This window comes from Oryza sativa, chromosome 3 (assembly GCF_034140825.1).
Source record: "Oryza sativa Japonica Group chromosome 3, ASM3414082v1".
Classification (NCBI taxonomy): Eukaryota; Viridiplantae; Streptophyta; class Magnoliopsida; order Poales; family Poaceae; genus Oryza; species Oryza sativa.
In genome coordinates, this window is record NC_089037.1 from 6,036,540 (window position 1) to 6,054,054 (window position 17,515).

General features: G+C 44.4%; 2 protein-coding genes across 2 annotated transcripts; one reads left to right on the forward strand and one right to left on the reverse strand.

Annotated features, from left to right (window-relative positions):
* Positions 1 to 5,120: 5,120 nt before the first annotated feature.
* LOC4332054 (digalactosyldiacylglycerol synthase 2, chloroplastic) lies at positions 5,121 to 8,651 on the reverse strand. Its single transcript, XM_015775031.3, has 5 exons — positions 8,277 to 8,651; positions 7,599 to 7,934; positions 6,865 to 7,131; positions 6,229 to 6,578; positions 5,121 to 5,891 (listed from the first exon to the last, which is right to left on the reverse strand). Exons 2-5 carry the CDS (start codon positions 7,878 to 7,880, stop codon positions 5,360 to 5,362), a joined length of 1,431 nt encoding a protein of 476 aa, XP_015630517.1. The 5' UTR covers positions 7,881 to 7,934; positions 8,277 to 8,651; the 3' UTR covers positions 5,121 to 5,359.
* A 2,146-nt stretch (positions 8,652 to 10,797) lies between these two features.
* Positions 10,798 to 14,688, forward strand: LOC4332055 (26S proteasome non-ATPase regulatory subunit 13 homolog B). Its single transcript, XM_015775033.3, has 6 exons — positions 10,798 to 11,108; positions 11,656 to 12,102; positions 12,216 to 12,296; positions 13,002 to 13,198; positions 13,294 to 13,393; positions 14,126 to 14,688. The coding sequence occupies exons 1-6, from the start codon at positions 10,962 to 10,964 to the stop codon at positions 14,309 to 14,311; spliced, it is 1,158 nt and encodes a 385-aa protein (XP_015630519.1). The 5' UTR covers positions 10,798 to 10,961; the 3' UTR covers positions 14,312 to 14,688.
* The last annotated feature ends 2,827 nt before the right edge of the window (positions 14,689 to 17,515 follow it).

Below are 17,515 nucleotides of genomic sequence, written 5' to 3' on the forward strand. Positions count from 1 at the left end.
CGAGCCGAGATCAGAAAAAAGACCACCACCTCCCACCTCCTGCAGTCCTTGCTACTACTACGTCGTCAGGTGCACCCCGCGTCACCCAACTTGCACAGTGGCCCCCACCCTTTTTCAGGTAGTACGTACTACCCCTCCACCTCTTCTCACCCGATCCACACCCACCCCTCCACACCGACACGTGGGCCCCACTCCGCGCCTCCCCCGAGGGTACACCGTACACCGTCTACCCCCTCCCGCCCGCCACGTGTGCGCCGGCGCGCCGACCGCGACACGTTCGCGCCACGCACGCGTGGGGGCCCACACCCCACCGGCAAGTGGCCGGTCGGCCCAACTTGCCCACATGGAGGAGGGGCGGAGCCTCGCCGCCGCGTGTCGACTCGCCACAGGGCCGCCGCGCACCGGCCGCTGCGACGAGGTGGGCCCCACGGGCCGGGCCGTACCGTACGAGGCGGAGGGCGCCGCGCTGGATTTTTCACATTTTGGTCCTTTTAAAAAACTTATTTCACAAATAGACCCCTAAAAAAACTTATCCAGAAATGGTCATTTTTGGGGCGCCAGAGTGGCTGGCGCCGTCATCCAACGGGACGGCGCCAGAGAGGCTGGCGCCGTCCTCCTGTCACCGTGGCACACGCGAACCGACGTGGCAGGAGGATGGCTGGCGCCGCCCTAGGGAGGAGGGCGCCAGCCATCCGCCTCCATTCCTGTTTCTCTGTATGGAGTTGCAACGGTGTCATTTTTATTTTATTTTCTCGAATGTTTTTTCACACTCAGGATCACGATACAACCAACCACAGAAAAAATTTAAACTCGAACAACCACTTAGCTAAGTCTGAAAAAATAGATAGCATACCATTTAGTCTACTTTGCACCTTCACTAAAATTAGACCATAATTCCTTTAGTAAAACCCTTTGATCAGCATGTTAAACATAATGCACTCTACCACTATATGAAATTACTTAATCTAATTCAAAATATAACCACATGAAATAACATATATAAGTTAAACAGTACATAGAGATGCAATTTTTTTATTTTTATTTCATTTTTTTTGATATTTTTTTCACACTTAGAAGAATATAGTAACCAACCATATAAAAAATAAACTCAAATGGACAAAATATGTGACTCGTAGAATTTTCCAAATCTCTACCCAAACGGACAAAATATGTCATCTATTAAAATAGGCGTAACTTTCTCATACGGACTCGGAATCAGGCAAATAATATATGCACGGACATCTACAGAAAAAGTTACATCCAATTCTCCTCAGCTTTGCCGGGTTCGGCGATATTAAAACCTCCAAATTCCGCTTGCAAGATTGTGTTTTCGAGGAGAGAAGTTTTTCGGTAGAGCTTTGGAAAATTCCACATGCCACATATTTCGTCCGTTTGAGTTTATTTTTTACATGGTTTGTTCCTGTGGGTTCCTAAGTGTGAAAAAAATATCAAAAAAATAAAATAAAAATAAAAAAGTTGCACATCTCTCCTCTGCACTAGTTCGGAGAGAGAGGAGAGGAGAGGAAAAATTCTACATGTCACATATTACGTCCATTTGAGTTCAATTTTTCTATGGTTGGTTCTTGTGTGTCCCAAAGCGTGAAAAAAAATATCAAACAAATAAAACAAAAATAAAAAATTTCGGGGGGAGGGCGCCAGCCACTCTGGCGCACTCCCCCTAACCATCTCAGCATCGCCCCGCCACGTCGGCAGGGGGACGGCGCCAAAGAGGTTGGCGCCGTCCTGTTGAACGACGGCGCCAGCCACTCTGGCGCCCCAAAAAGGATCATTTTTGGGATAAGTTTTTCTAGGTGTCTATTTACGAAATAAGTTTTTCAAAAAGACCAAAATGTGAAAAATCGGGGTGGGGCCTACCTGGGGGTAGGGGGACAGGAGGATCGGGAGAGGCGGATACGGCGGGGCCGACGCGTCGCTGTCTCGGCGCGGGAAAAAAAGCGGTGGCTCTGCTCTCTCTGCCCGCGCGGGCTCCGGCGTGATTGGACCGACGGTCAGGATCGTGGGGGGAGAAGAAATGGGCGGCCGGAAACGGTTTTACTGGGCGCCGCGGTCGCCGTCTCCACGTCGGTCTGATCGCGACACTGGCTAAGGCCGATCAGGTGATCTCATTGCTCCGTGAAAAGGAAGTGAACCACTCCCTCCATCTCATTATAGATGCAACTATAATTTCCCCGTGTCTAATTTTGATCGTCTGTTTTATTTATTTTTTATAATGAGTATTTTTATTGTTATAAGATGTTAAAACATGAATAATATTTTATACGTGACTTATGTTCTCATTTTTTTTTCAAATTTTTTTAAATAAAACGGACGGTTAAAATTACGCACGGAAAATTATGGCTGCACTTATAATAGGACGGAGGAAGTAGTATTGATACTCGACTACTCGTTATTTTAAAAAATAAACCACTACAGCCTACTGGTACTCGGTGTTATTTTCTCTCCTTTTCCAATTTGTATCACTTCTCACACTCCCCAAACTATGAGACGATGTGTTTTTTTAAAAAAATATTATAAGAAAGTTGCTCTACAAATTTATATTAATATATTTTAAGTTTTTAATGCTTAATGAATCATGCGTTTATCCGCTACTCTGTTTTACATGTGTAGTTCTCAACTTACATAAAAAAAACATAGCCTTAATTGTTGAATTTTGGGGTGTGTTAAGCGAGACTTTTTAACCGAGGAATTTTATTGATATTCTGATGCATGAAAATACCATAAAGTTATTGTGTTTAAAAGAAGGCCCAAAACCATTTATTCTAGTACTCAAATGTGCTTTTCCAGTTGCAAATATAATTGGATGGGTCTAATGCGCACACGTTCGAGTGTCTAGCAATACGTGAATGAAAAACGACGACGAGGTCCACGTGCAGCCATCATCGTGTGATGTCAGCTCAAGGCCTATCTTTCCCTCCACCTCATCCTCTCATCCTCATCTAATACATCTGTACGAAGAGACGGTGAGAGGGAAGGAGTAGACAACGACCTCTTTGATAACGTAGTGCTGCTACTACTTTACTTTGACGATCTCCCAACGATGCCATCAAGCTCGACCTACTCGCAATGCAGTGCCCTACCTCCACCACCTTCCGTTGGCGCCACTCGGCCTTGCCACCGTTGAAAGGCGCGTCAACATGTCGGCGAGGCACACTTGGATGACTGCCTGTCTGCCTCCCGCTCTCCTTCCCCCTTCCCCTCACTCATGTTTGCTTTGCCCCCACCGCCTTGATGCCCATCCTTGCCTACCACACACCGCCTCCCCGGCCACTCCTCTAAGCTTAGGGAATATCCCTGCTTCCCCCTCTACCTAACCCCAAACCCTAATCCAGCTGCTTGTCATAATGTGGTCATAATGCGTTCGCGAATTAGCCTTGTTGGATATAATTATAGTCATATTCAATTTTTGTACATAAAATAATCAGTTGTGAGATACTAACTCTAATGCATGGGAATCCATACAACAATTATGTGTTTAGAAGGGAAATCCAAACAACTTAAAATCCAAAGAGCGCAGTGTACGGGTGGTTTCTAAATTTGTGCAGGTACGGTCATCCTCATCCCCAAACTATCAAAATGCATTTTCAAGTCCTTAAACTTGTGATGGGTGTCATATAAGTCTAAACAGGCACCAACCCGCTTCGTAGGCTGACGTGACATGCCATGGTGACGTATACGTGTCAGTGAGACCCATATGTTAGTCATATAAAAAATAAAATTAAAAACATATTTTCGCTAGAGAGACGCCTACAATAGATTAGCGATAGAGAGATGAGATATCTTTATTTTCTTCTATGTGACTAACATATGAGTCCCATTGATACATAGGTGTTATCGTGATATGAATATTAGCACGAGTAGATTGGAGTCTATTTGGATCTGCATGACACCTAAGATAAATTGAGAGTTCGAAAATTTAGATTGACACGTCCACACATTTAAATCGACAAACATCAGGTTCAAATCAGAGCCAAACTAATCAGTAGCATAGTACAAGCAAATAATGATGTTACGGTGGTGTTTGGGAAGGAGGGATTAGTCCCTCTCATAGGAATTTATGTTTTTGTGAGTTTAGTCCCTGCTTTTCAAACATCACCTATATTGTTCTCAAGTTGAATGTGCTGTGTTGTCTTGTTCCAATAGCATTCTTCTGCGTATATATAAACTTTGCTTATATTACGGGCATAGTACTATCATTTACTAGTCGATCCACTGATAGTGCCGTGCACGTACATGCATAGTTGTGCACCATGCAGAACTTGCCCTGGCATGGCATGCATCCTGTTTCGCTACAGAGTCATTCTGGTGGTGACAGCTCGCCATAATCTCCACACTAGCACCAGCTAATGATGTTGTTTTGGACGAAATCAATAGCTACACACTCCGTTAAAAAAAAGACAAGCCTTGGATTTCTGTATCCAACGTTTGACCGTCCATCTTATTTAAAAAAAATATAAAAAAAAATAAAAAGACAAGTCACGTATAAAATATTAATAATGTTTTATCATCTAACAACAATAAAAATACTAATTATAAAAAATTTCATATAAGACGGACAGTCAAACGTTAGATACGGAAACTTATGATTTGTCTTTTTTGGACTGATGGAGTAGGTGCTAATAAAGGCTAACTGACCGCTGTACGATCTGCGGTGCAGTTGCCTTGTTAGCAGCTGCTTCGTACCATGCGACGGTTGCATCTTTCCCTACTCCTTTGTACCACACGCAGAAATTTTACATGAATTGATCAAAATTTCTGTAAAATTCCTTCAATCCAGAGAAAGCCTTAAGCAGCAGCTAACAAGTTTGTGCTGGCTGAGTCAACTTGCAAACTTTTCTGCAAGTGCAAACGAGTGTGTGGGAACCATGCTGCAACTTGCAAGGCAATTAATGATTGCATACTATAGTATGGAGTACTACTAACTTGCACGTTACTATTCTTAAGCAAATTGCAACCTTGTAGTAGAAAATTAATAAAGATTGGTGAAAGATCTAGCACTAGTTTATAATACTGTTCCGTGGAAATTCAACTTCAGAAGCATTTGCCAGCGCACAATGTAGGATGATAAGTACAGAAGTACTGTTACATTAAGAAGACACTGATGGGCAGAATCACATCACAGTTTTAAATTTTCAATAAAGCCACTAGGTTAGTAGTACTAGTACTCCAAAGTCTCCAATAGTCCAATTACATTTGTAGTGTAATTTACATCCTGAACTAAGTAAACATACTAATGGAAAATGCACTGATCCTCCATTAGGATTCATACATACTCCTCGGATATAATGTGCAGAAAAGGAAATGACACGATGCAATCAGGGGCTCAAGAGAAGTTACATCATCAGGTCATCAGCTTCAATTTCAACCTCTTTTTCTTGGCGGGAGCCAAACCTAGATCGTTGCACAGCTGCTCATCAGGTTGCAGCGTCTTCGGAACAGCACCGAAGGCGCGACGGGTGACTTCAAGTCCTGAGAGTGCTTGATGCAGGTAAACTGATGCATCCTCCAAGCTCTGTTTCAGTTTACGAGTCCTCATAAAAGCAGGGAGAGAGACCTTGGATGTTTGATGGATTCTTGGCTCTGCTGAGATAGGAAGGTTCAGCTCCGCGGCTTCCATGAATCTCTCGGTCGCGGCCTCCCAAGATAGGTCATGACTCTGCATGTCAGTCAGTGGAGCAGGCTGCTCTGCTAGAGCATCCAGCGTTAGTTGTACAAATTCCTCGCCACTGTCATAGGTGCGGCAATTAGGGAACTGCTTGAAGAACTCGTTTGAAGGGTGATTGGCACATATGACAATCTTTCCCATTGCAAGGGCCTCGGCAGTTGTTGTACAGACCACATCTGTTGTGCTAGGGTTGATGAATACTTTATAGCTGTTGGGAAATTGAAGTGTTTCAGTATCCACACAAACCATTGCCATATGCTGAATGTAATATAGATGACAAAATATATTATGAGTTATATTGCATTCCTAGGTGATTTAGCACTCTCAGTTTCTTGTCTTACCTCATTATGTAGCCTGTGTTCAACGTTTTGTTTAGTTCAGTAACCTTGCATTGTTGCAATGAATTATAATGATATGTAACCCTCAAACTCATTTTTGAACAACAATGAAAAAAGTAGCTGGTTAAACTTGTCTAGTTGTACGCTCATGTTCATTCAAATAATTAAGAAGACGGAAGGAAGTTTTTGAACAATAAGAGAACTCACTCATGGAACAGGGGATCTGCATGATCACGTCCTGGGTGAACCTTCACGGCCAAACTCAGAAGTTCTGCAGATTTTCGAACTTCGTCGGAATCTTCTCCGCTACCATATAAATCTACTTCCAAACCCACCAACTTGCTCTGATATTTGGACAGCAGGTCAAGAAGTTCCCTGTATCCTTTACTCCACACCATCTTCCCAATATAGTATGCCCCTTTTGTGAAGGCTATTTCCCCATTCCGCAGCTGCTTCAACTTTAGTTTACCTACCTCAAGAAATTTTGGATTCACGCCATGGACATTGCACACAACAGATCTGGGAAGATCTTGGGTGGCACCTGACAATCTGATAATCTGTTCTAAAATCAACAAAAGTCAGTATTGCATGCTTTAATAAGGACATGATGATTATGGGAGTTTGGGGTTCTTCAAATTCAATAAATATGTAATAGAGCATAAGCCAAAACAACCAGATGCATTCAGACAGAAAAATCTGAAAAGACATGTCTCTTGTATTTTTCATTTCCATCAAGACGCCATGTAAAATTGGAACATAAATTAAATGGGCAAAATGCATCCTCAGATTAATCACCATAATTCTTGGGATCTTCACTGTTGTTATATATGGCGTTGATGTTACCTTGTGGCAATAAATCCGGGTAACCCAGGTGTTCATGTACTTCATGAAACAGGCAATCGCTTGTCCATTCTTTTCTCTTTTCACATATGCTATATAATTTGTGTGAACCACACCTATCACTCGCCTGAACTTATTTTTCCATTTGCGCCCATGGTGGTACCAATTGAGATGTTCAGGTTCTTCCAGAACAGCAACATCAGCCACTTCATCTGGAATACATTCTGTGATATCTCCAACAGGTAGAATACTTCTCAGTTCTTTAGAGAACTGCATCATAAAGAAAAAAGGGTATTAATTGTCTTGAAAATCCCTAAAGCAAAAAAAAGATATAAATATGAGTATTACTAGATGGAAGCTAACAGTGCAAATAAAAATGGTATATGCACCACATCATCTGTATTGAGCTGCATTTTTTTAAAGTTAGCTGAAACCTGAAAGGGGGTTGAGTTTCTGACAAAACTGACCCAGGTTAACCATAACTCCATGGTAAGGTAATCAGGTTCAATCAACGGTAAATATTTAACCAATTTGACTCGATTTTATTTTCCAAGTAAAATAGAAGACAATAGTATTGTAGAGAACTTGATAAATCAATGTACCTAAAAGAAAATCCCACAAAGTATAGAGAACTTGATATATCAAGTACAGAACCACCTAAAAGAAAATCTCACAAAGAATAGAGAATTCCAGGGTTAAATGGTTAATGAACTCTTTGCGTTAATATATCAATGTACCTTCGCAGGGTAGAATTTGATGCTGAAGGAAGGTCTGAAACTGATCCTCTCCTCAATCCAGCGACGAACATAGGCCTCATGCTCCAAAGGCGAACCGAACACAATCTTATTCGGGTAAACCAATTCTTGGTCCCTCAGAGAAAGCCAGGGGATTACCAAGGTGACCTCCCTATCCCCATCCTTTGCAAGATAGGCCGCCCGGAACAACGGGTTGATGGCCGTTCCTGTCATCCATGGGAGGCTTGCAGTGGTAAATACTGCAAGATGACGCCTTGTCGACATAGAATCACCACATGTACCACCAAAATTTTGCTCTCTTGATTTGCCTTATCTCAACTGAACAAAAAAAACACAAAAGAAGGTGGAACTAAGAACCTGATGAGCATCAAATTTGTGTGAAGTTTGTTTCATAGATGCAAGTACTCGTTAAATACAAAGTAAAACAAAAAAAATAGTAGCAATGAAATGATTGATTGAGCTAGCGAAACAGGGGTATGCCTGCTGCAAACAACAAAACCCATGAAAACGAGACTGGTGCATGGACTACCGGCGTATTGCCGACGGACAACCGGAGCTTAGCACTATAATTACTGCAAGAACTAACGAGGAACAAACTGGCGACTAATCCGAGGGGCAGGTTGGAGGAGAAGCAGGAGGAAACCGGAATCGAGGGCTTACCAACGAGAGCCCGAGGAGAGAAAGAACGCTCGATGCTAGCTAGAGACGTCGTCTCGGGATGAGCTCGCGGCCGTCGCAGGCGGCGGCGGCAATGGGGGGAGAGCGGGGACGGTGGAGTGGGTGGGGGGTGGAGGCGAACGGCGGAGGAGGGGGGGAAAGGGGAAGCGTCGCGTCGTTGGTGTCGTGTCGTGTGCGTGCGGGCGGCCGTCACCTGGGCCCTGCTCGCGCAGCCGCAGCGTGTGCCTCGGTTGGTGGAGCTGGTGGGGGCCAGGCGGGGCCACACTCCCCAGCGTTGTTGGAGCTTGGACGGATTGGGGACTTCTGCGGATCTGCTGGCTGCTGGCTGCTGGCTGCGGAATTTGCTGGTGTCACGCTACGATGGTGAAGGCGTCTAGCGCCGATATATGCGAATGCGATGCTCTAGCCCGGGTGGAATATCCCTATACTACCTTGCCAGCAAACTTGCTCTTCCAGCTGTTTCAGAATTCATCAAACGTTTATAGAAAGAAAAAGCCAGCACGAAGCAGTTACACGCTAAAACACGCACGAAGGAGAAGGAAGTAGCTAGGGGGATCTTGGACTATTTGCCATATTTCTCAGCGACATATTCTCCAATACCATCTTACCAAACAACTTTATTTATTTGCCATCGGACCCACTAGATTGTTGCTATTTTGCCATTTTTCTTGCTAGCTCAGCCAACCGTGTAACAAAAGATCTAATTATCCCTTATCTGCTCTCTCCCACCCTTTCAAACTCCACTCCCTTTGGTCAACGAGTTGCTCCAGCTTCGACAAGGTCATGCACGCGGACAAGCTTTCCGCCTACAAGCACCAGTTGTCCCTTTCTCTCTGCTCTTCCCCTGCGCTATCGACGTCGTCACTTTTTCCCTATGTGGAGTTGTGAGGGACGGTCGCTTAGATCTAGGTTGGATCCCCGAGCAGTGATCGTCGATCAAGGAATCAACCTGAGCCACACCTTGTTGGGGATGGTGACTGCAGGGTTGACAAGGACCTCGTCGCAGCTCTACCCCTTCCCCTTCTTCATCGACTGCCGACGATGCCAAGGAAAAGGGACTGTCGCCGCAACAACTTCCGCCAGCATGTCAATCTAGACGATGAATACTATGCTCTCAAGTAGCTCTGCCACCTGGGGCCTACTTAACTTCCTCATCGAGGTGTCATGGATGGCGCCAACGCTAATGTTGATAGACTCTTCGGCATGCTGGAGAGGGACGAATGGAGAGAGAAGACAAGTTCATACACAAAGTAGAGATGAACGAAAGAAGGAAGAGATGGTGCAATAAAGTCATTCTCATCTCAAGTTGCTGAGTTGGTAGTTAAAAGTGACAAAATAGAAAGAATCTAGTGAGTACAGATGACAAATAATTTAAGTATATTATAATGATGGTATTTGAGAATACGTATCCGGGAGAATGGCATAAAGTCAAAAACCCATAGCGAGGTACGTAACCACAACTGCAACCCTGACCCCATTAGATTGGCCTTAGCTTTAAGCCAAACTCGAGTTTTATGCCAAGCTTCAAGCAATACTCCATTTAAAAGAATACGATCCCTTTCTCGTTTCTCCTACACCCTATGTGAGCAGCACTCACAGGTTGTTTTGGAATTCTATTTTTCTTTACTTTTAGGAAAATGTAGAGCCCACATATGTGCATTTCCCAAACACTTGCAAATCTAGAGAAACTTCTGCACGCCACTTGGGCTCCACCTTAAGACTGTGTTAACTCCACCTCCCTGATGGGGCGGAGGTAGAGTATGGAAGGGGTGCCCAAGAATCCGGTCAAAAAAAAATTTTTAGTTATAACTCACCGATTTTCACCATGTGTGCACCCTCCTTAATACAAACTTAGGCATACACATATCAGCTTAAAACTTGATCTAAATTAGAGTAAATTAAGCAAGAGGAACCCTCCTCCATTTCGTTCTAGCTCCGCCCCTGCCTCTCTACATGAAAAACGATATTACACATTAGTGCATGATTAATTAAGTATTAATCTAAAAAACTTGAAAAATAAATTAATATGATTTTTAAAGTAACTTTCGTATAGATTTTTTTTAAAAAAACATATTGTTTAGTAGTTTGAAAAACTTGGCGTGAAAAACAAGTGAGATAGGTTGGGAAAATGAAAAAGAAATTCAGCGTAAGATCACTTCAAACAACATGGCAGGGAGCATTGAGATTCACTTTGTCACGATGGTAATATACGAAGTTTTCAAATTTTGGGTGGATTTGATTTTTTTTAAAAAATTTGAATTGAAAATTTTCAAATATAAGTTGAAATTACCAAGTAGAAATTCCCAAAACAACCTTTAAATACAAGTTGCGAACCTAATAAACATGATCTTAAAAAAGATCACTCAATAAAAACAGACTTAACAAACTATTCGGCCTATAAGGCCCACTAGGCCCACTAGGCCCGACCTCGTGCGGGCCGGCAGCAGCAGCACCAATCAGCCCAGCCCACGCAAAGTATCTCTCTCTCTCCGTCTCCGTCTCCGTCTCCTACTCTTTCCTCCTCTTACAAGAAAGAAGGAAAGAGAAGAGATTGCTCTTTGTTGTTCGCCTCCGCTCGCCGCGCCTGCAGATCCCCCTCTCGCCTCCTCTCCTCTCCTCCCCAAACCCTAGCGAGCGACCAACTCCTGGGTGGGGGGATTTTTCTCCATGGCGCTGCAGTTCGTCGAGTCGCAGCGCGAGGCGCGGCCGGAGCTCGCCGACCCGTACGCCGACCTCGCCGACCTCTACCAGCGGAAGCTCTGGCACCAGCTCACCCTCAAGCTCGACCACTTCCTCCAGCTCCCTGCCGCGCAGGTTTCCCACCACCTCCTCCCCTCACCCTCTCTTGCAAGCGCCTTCTTGTTCTTGGTTAGGTTAGCTGCTGTCCCCCCCGTACGGATCTCGCCGCAAACCCTACCCACCGTGCCTAGTTCGATTTGAACCCTAGTTGGACTGGATGGGCCCTAAATTCGATACCGATCCGGCCGCAAACAGGCCGCCACTTTGTGGAGATTTAAACCTCATGTTTCAACCTTGAAAAGTACATATGAACATTCGAAGATAAATATTTGGGTTTCATTACTTGCATATGAAATATTTAAAGATCAGATTTCACTACCTGGAAATTGAGGTACCAGGGAATAAGCTGTGGTCCAAAGCGCAAAAGATTTTAATTATATGTGATGTTATGTGAAAGGATAAGCCTTAACCCTAGTCCATTACTCTGTTGTGAAATATTGGTTGATAAAGATGCCCAAAGTGAAATTTACTCTTGTTGTTTGAACCTTGCTTAGGTTTGTAACTGCTGTGTTGTGCCTTCTGCGTTTTTGCAATTCTAACAGCGGCATCCATTCTCCTACAGACGGGTGACACCCTCATACAGCTCTACAACAATTTCATCACTGATTTCGAGACGAAGATCAATCTTCTCAAACTTGCGCATTTCGCGGTCATCGCTTCGCGCCAGTACCCCGACAAGGATGCTGCTATAAGTTTCCTCGAGGGGGTAATCACAAAATTGCGCGAGACAAAGGACCTGCGCATCAATGAACCCATTCTCTACGTCAAGATGCAAATCGCTGCGATTAACCTGGAGAAGGGAAATCAGAAGGAGTGCAAGAAACTTTTGGACGAAGGAAAATCTACTCTAGATAGCATGACTGATGTTGATCCCACAGTTCATGCTAGCCTCTACTGGATATCATCTCAGTACCATAAGGCTCGCCAAGAATTTGCTGAGTTCTACAAGAATGCCCTTCTGTATCTGGCTTACACTACTGTAGAGTCACTCTCTGAGTCTTTCAAACTGGTATGTTCTATTGTTAACAATGCAATTACATGACAAAAAATCATTTCCTCCTCGCATTATTTTAATAATGTATCTTGCATCTATGTTTACCCTTTGATGCTGTCTTGTGTCAGGATTTGGCATTTGATCTCTCCCTTGCAGCCTTGCTTGGTGATAACATCTACAACTTTGGGGAATTGTTAGCTCACCCGATTGTAAGTTGGACTTTGCTTACGCATGATTTCTTTTGTTGCCACTAGTTAGTAGTACCACCTTTGTTTTATCCATACTTTTTTGTGTTTCTTGATTGCTTGATTAAAATTAACTCTGCTTGCCTATATAAACATTACATGTGGCTTTTCTTGGTACTCACAACTGCCAGTTCTGATAATTATTTATTAGTTGTTTTTATCTGATGCTTGCTAGAACTGCAAGGCGTCCAAGGTACCTGTGTATGTTATGGTAGTTAAGTTTCGGAGTTTTGTACACAGTAACTTACATCTATTGCCAAATCGGTAGCAGAAATTTCATGAGTTGAATGTATGCAGTTAACATTGACACAATAAAATGCTACCGATTGTGTAAAGCATATCAAAATGATGAAATATCCTATGCCTGATCCTTTTTTGCTGAATGTTGAATGATGTAATTGTGAACCACTATATTATAATTATGTAAACTTCGTATTTTCTTGAATTGAAATAGCATAAACTTAAGTTTGCATGAATTAATGGCAAACCATCTTTTTTGTGCATGGAAAAATCAATATTGACTTGTGGATACCAAACAAAAAAATTCCAGACACAAGGTAGCCTTTATGGGATTGAAATATTGAATGGCCCCTAAATCTATATATCGGCATATATGGTTGTCATTTGGTACATCTCTGTCTGAAGTTGTTTATATTTTTATATCCTTAGATCAACAGTCTTATTGGAACCAAGGTGGAGTGGGTCTATCATATGTTACAAGCATTCAACACCGGCAACCTAGCTCTCTACCAAGAACTATGTAGGGTCCACAATGCTGCTCTCAGTGCTCAGCCAGCTTTGGTGCAGAATGAACGGAAACTGCTAGAGAAGATCAACATTCTATGTCTGATGGAGATAATCTTTAGGTACAACTTTGCTACTTGCTTTTCTATGCCACCACAAATGTCTTGCCCCTTTTCCTTTATTCCTTCTAAGCCCTGTGTTCTTTTTCATGTTGTAGCCGGGCGTCAGAAGACAGAACTATCCCATTAAGTGTTATAGCCGAGCGCACTAAGCTTTCTATCAGTGATGTGGAATATCTTCTTATGAAGAGCCTCTCGGTAATTGCATTTCTTACATTCGATCTTTCATAAGATATTATTTGCAATATGCCAATATCATGTTAATTCATTGTTGGGATAGACAATGCATGAATGCCATTCATAAACATCTAGTTTTGTTGTGCATAAATTGTTTTTTAAGATTAGACATTAGAATGCTTCTAATGCTTCTGTCATTTTAATGTGGCAGCTGTATATGGATAGTGATTATTTGATAATTACTGCCTTCAATTCCTCCCCTTTGTGAACTTGTCTTTTTTTTTAATTGCTGATGGTTTGTTTTGTGAATCTTTAGTTGTGAGTTATGGGTGTGCGTTGTCAGTTAAACTAGACATGTGATTCATATATTTGTGTTTGTTGATCACAGCAAACCTGTGTCTCTCCTTGTTACATGCTACTATTGCTTTTACCTTATACGGCTTCAGTGTTTGCACAATGTATCAACTAGTATTCCTAGTTGATGTTCTCATCTTTTTCTTCCATTACAGTTCTTTTCTACATCAGTTAGTACATTATAGTATATAATAATGCTGCCCCTGAAAGGCAGAATATATAGGTAGCCAAGATAGAATGCCACTGCTATCAGCTTCTTACAAAAGCTCCATGCTGATGTTTTCTATTTAGTTGCTAATGGAGCCTGGGTGCTGTATTTCCATGAGGCCATCAATTGCCATACAATTTAAAAGTAAATTGGAATATGAGAGAATTATTAATGATTCCCCCATTTTGCAGGTTCATCTTATAGAGGGGATAATTGATGAGGTGGACAGCACAGTTCACGTGTCATGGGTCCAGCCTAGAGTACTTGGAATTCCACAGGTGAAGGCGTTGCGCGAGCGGTTGGACGCCTGGGTTGGAAAAGTGCATACCACCCTGTTGTCCGTTGAGGCAGAGACGCCTGATCTTGTAGCTGCATAACTTATCCAACCTTCCTTTTGCTATATGGCCTTGGTCACCAAGGGTGCGGTGCGAAAAGAGAGATGATCTGGCTGTGGTGGCTGTAGTTTTCTGGGTGATGAAAACATGTTGCCTTGAACGTTTCCCTGGCACCCTATTGATCAGGACCTGTAATTTCATTTCTCTTTAAATCCTCTGGACGTTGAGGCCTGGAGCTTGATGCATTGATCACGGAAAAAGCACAAGCGGATCAAAAGTTTCATACCAGTAGGGTGTCATTGTAGTTCTTTTCCCAGTGTGATTTAGATTGTTACTCAGCGGGTATTTTCATATTCTTTTCCTCATATATGCTGGACATGGATGGAGGAAAATCTTACTGATTTTCGTTATGTTGAAAAGGTTATGTTCCCCTGAACACAAGCAAACCGTGAGCAATTCATTGTGCTTTAGGCATGTTCGGTGGAAAATCGCATAATCCACCATTCTTGGGAGCCACATTTAGAATTTAAATTGGGCTGGCATTTGAGCAAGCGGAATTAGGGGGTGTTTGGGAGAGGGACTAAAACTTTAGTCCCTCTCCCAAACACCCCCTTAGTTCACTTTAGGTCCTTATCTTGACACCTAGTTCAAATTTTGTTCTTAAACTGCAATACCAGATATAACATCTTCCTTAACTTACAAAACCAACCAATGTAAAGGAGGTCCCATGATAATATAGCGGCTGGTTTTGTCCGACGTGGCTAATTGATCGAAATCAACAACGCTGAATCAGCATGGGCCCTACATGTTAGGGGCCCTTATCTCTCACTTCCTCCCCTCTATTCCCATTTCTATGGACTCCAAGGTAGGATGGTGGCTAGCAGGGAGAAGGACAGCGATTGACGGGAGGAGAGCTAAGCTCGAAAATTCCATCCCCAAACCCATGCTCTCTCTCTCTCTCTCTCCCCACCCCCCCTCTCCCCAACCTCTTGGATCGAATTTTCCTTTGTTTCCACCACAATGATGTGGATGGCACCTTCGTCCAAACACGCGGCAGCCGCCACATGACCAGTTTGGGGTAAAAGGGGTTCTGCGGCGGCGGTGGATTTCAACGGAGGCTTTGAGCGCAGGGAGGGGGAGGGACGCCGGGGAGGACAGCTTGTCCTGCCCCTCGGTGAGCCTCCTACAACATCGACGAAGAGAGAGAGAGAGAGAGAGAGAGAGAGAGAGAGAGAGAGAGCACTAGTACTAGGAGCATGCCCACGAAGGTGTTCGAGACAACCCTGCCATTATTGACAACGCCGACACCGATGAGGTCGCCAACGAGGAGGTACAACACGATGGCCATGGTGAGCGTGTTGATTGTGACGAAGCACTGCCTGTCGTCCTCCTGCCTATCCCCGACGCCGCCCACACACACACTACAGCCAACACGACAGCGAGCATGACAAGGAACGAGGCTGGTCCCCCCTGCTCCAACGAATGTTGCGGATACCAACATGATGGGCGAAGACGATGATACTTCCTTGCATGCGCGAGCTCTCTCTGTTTGTCGCCACAGGTGGCTAAGTGGTGGGGCAGCGGAAGGAGATAGAGGGACAGGAGCACACTGTCAGGACGTGTTAGTGGGAGAGGGGGAAGAGAAGGGTAGTTTTTTTTTTGTCTGACATGTAAGTTCCACCATCGTATTTTATTCCTTTTTCCTGAATGTAAGTGCCATATCATCTAAAACCGACCTCAATACTATCTGAAGACCTCGTGCACTCCGATTTTGCAAGTTAAACATCTTAGGCCCTTCACAGTGCAGGGACGTGGCGAGTTACCTCATCGCGCCACGTCGGTGAATAGCTTACTTGGAGGAAAGAGATGGTGGGGCCCCGTTTCTCTAGCTCACCCATTGCGTCCTACTGAAGAACACTCGGCCTCGTCAGAGAACGCGTAGGAGAGGGGGAGAGATAGTAGACTGGATCAACGCTCCATGTTCCCCACCCCGCAGTTATCACCGTTGAGCCCCTCCACAGCTCCACACCCCCCGATCTGCGAGAGTTGGGGAGGGGCAGTGAGCTTGAGCATCCGGCGCCCGGAGAGGTGAGAGGGGAGAGGATGGTGGTGTGACGTTGAGGAGGACAGGAGCCGGCAACAGAGGATAAGAGAGACCAATCCGTCGCCCGATCCGCCACCGAGCTTCATGTCCGGCGGTGCCACCCCGCACCGGGCTAGATCTAGGCGGCGCCGTCGAGCTCTAGGTCGGATATGCTCGAGCTCTGGTGGAGGCCGAGCTCCATGTCCGGCAACGCCACCCCGCGCCGGGCGAGATTCGGGTAGCACCATCGAGCTCCAGGTGGGATCCGCTCGAGCTCCGGTGGAGGCCGAGCTCCCACGCTGCTCCAGTGGAAGAGGCCGCCGATGGCGGAGTTCGTTGCCAAGGTATGGGGAGTGGGGAAAGGCTGGCAGCAGCAGAGTTCGTCGCCGAGGTGGGAAGAGGCGGGAGGCGGCGGTGTCGCCGGTGAACTCGCCGAGTGGGTAGGGAAAGTGGAGAGGGTTGTGGACCTAGTGGTGGTGGGTACCTGGGTGGGGTTGTGATTTGTATTATTTTCTCCACTGTAAGATGTTCACTGTAAAATTTTTACTTCTTTGTAAATTGAGAAAAAAACATGAGGGTTGAAATCAAAAGTAGTAGGGGCTGAAACAAAAAATTGAAGTCACCCATGAGACCATTTGCACTGTGGGGAACCAAAATTTGGACACGGTACCTATAGCCTATATGGCATTTTTAGGTTCCTCAAATGGGTACTACCAGGGTTTGCAGAACCTATGGCATTTTTAGGTTCCTCAAATGGGTACTACCAGGGTTTGCAGAACCGCCGGTAACCGTGGTAACCGCGCTTACCGCGGGGGTACGGTAAAAAGACAACCGCGGTAACCTCCATAAATATTTTTTTTAAAAAATAATTTTGATAAATTTTACACGGTTTCGTACGGTTTGCAACGGTTACCGTGCTTACCACCGAGGCACGGTAACCCGGCGGTTTGGGAAACCATGATTGCTACTGCCCTTATATTGCGGTTTAGTACGTGATCTAAACTCAGTCGTTAAGTGAACTTATTCCTCCTCTCTGCCTCTGCCCAACACCACGCTCTAGAATCTTGCAATGCGATCCCCTTCACGATGGTAACATACGTAGCTCAACATGAGAAATATTTGTCAAATTGGTGTGTGTTCATTACTTGTAACATGTAAATATA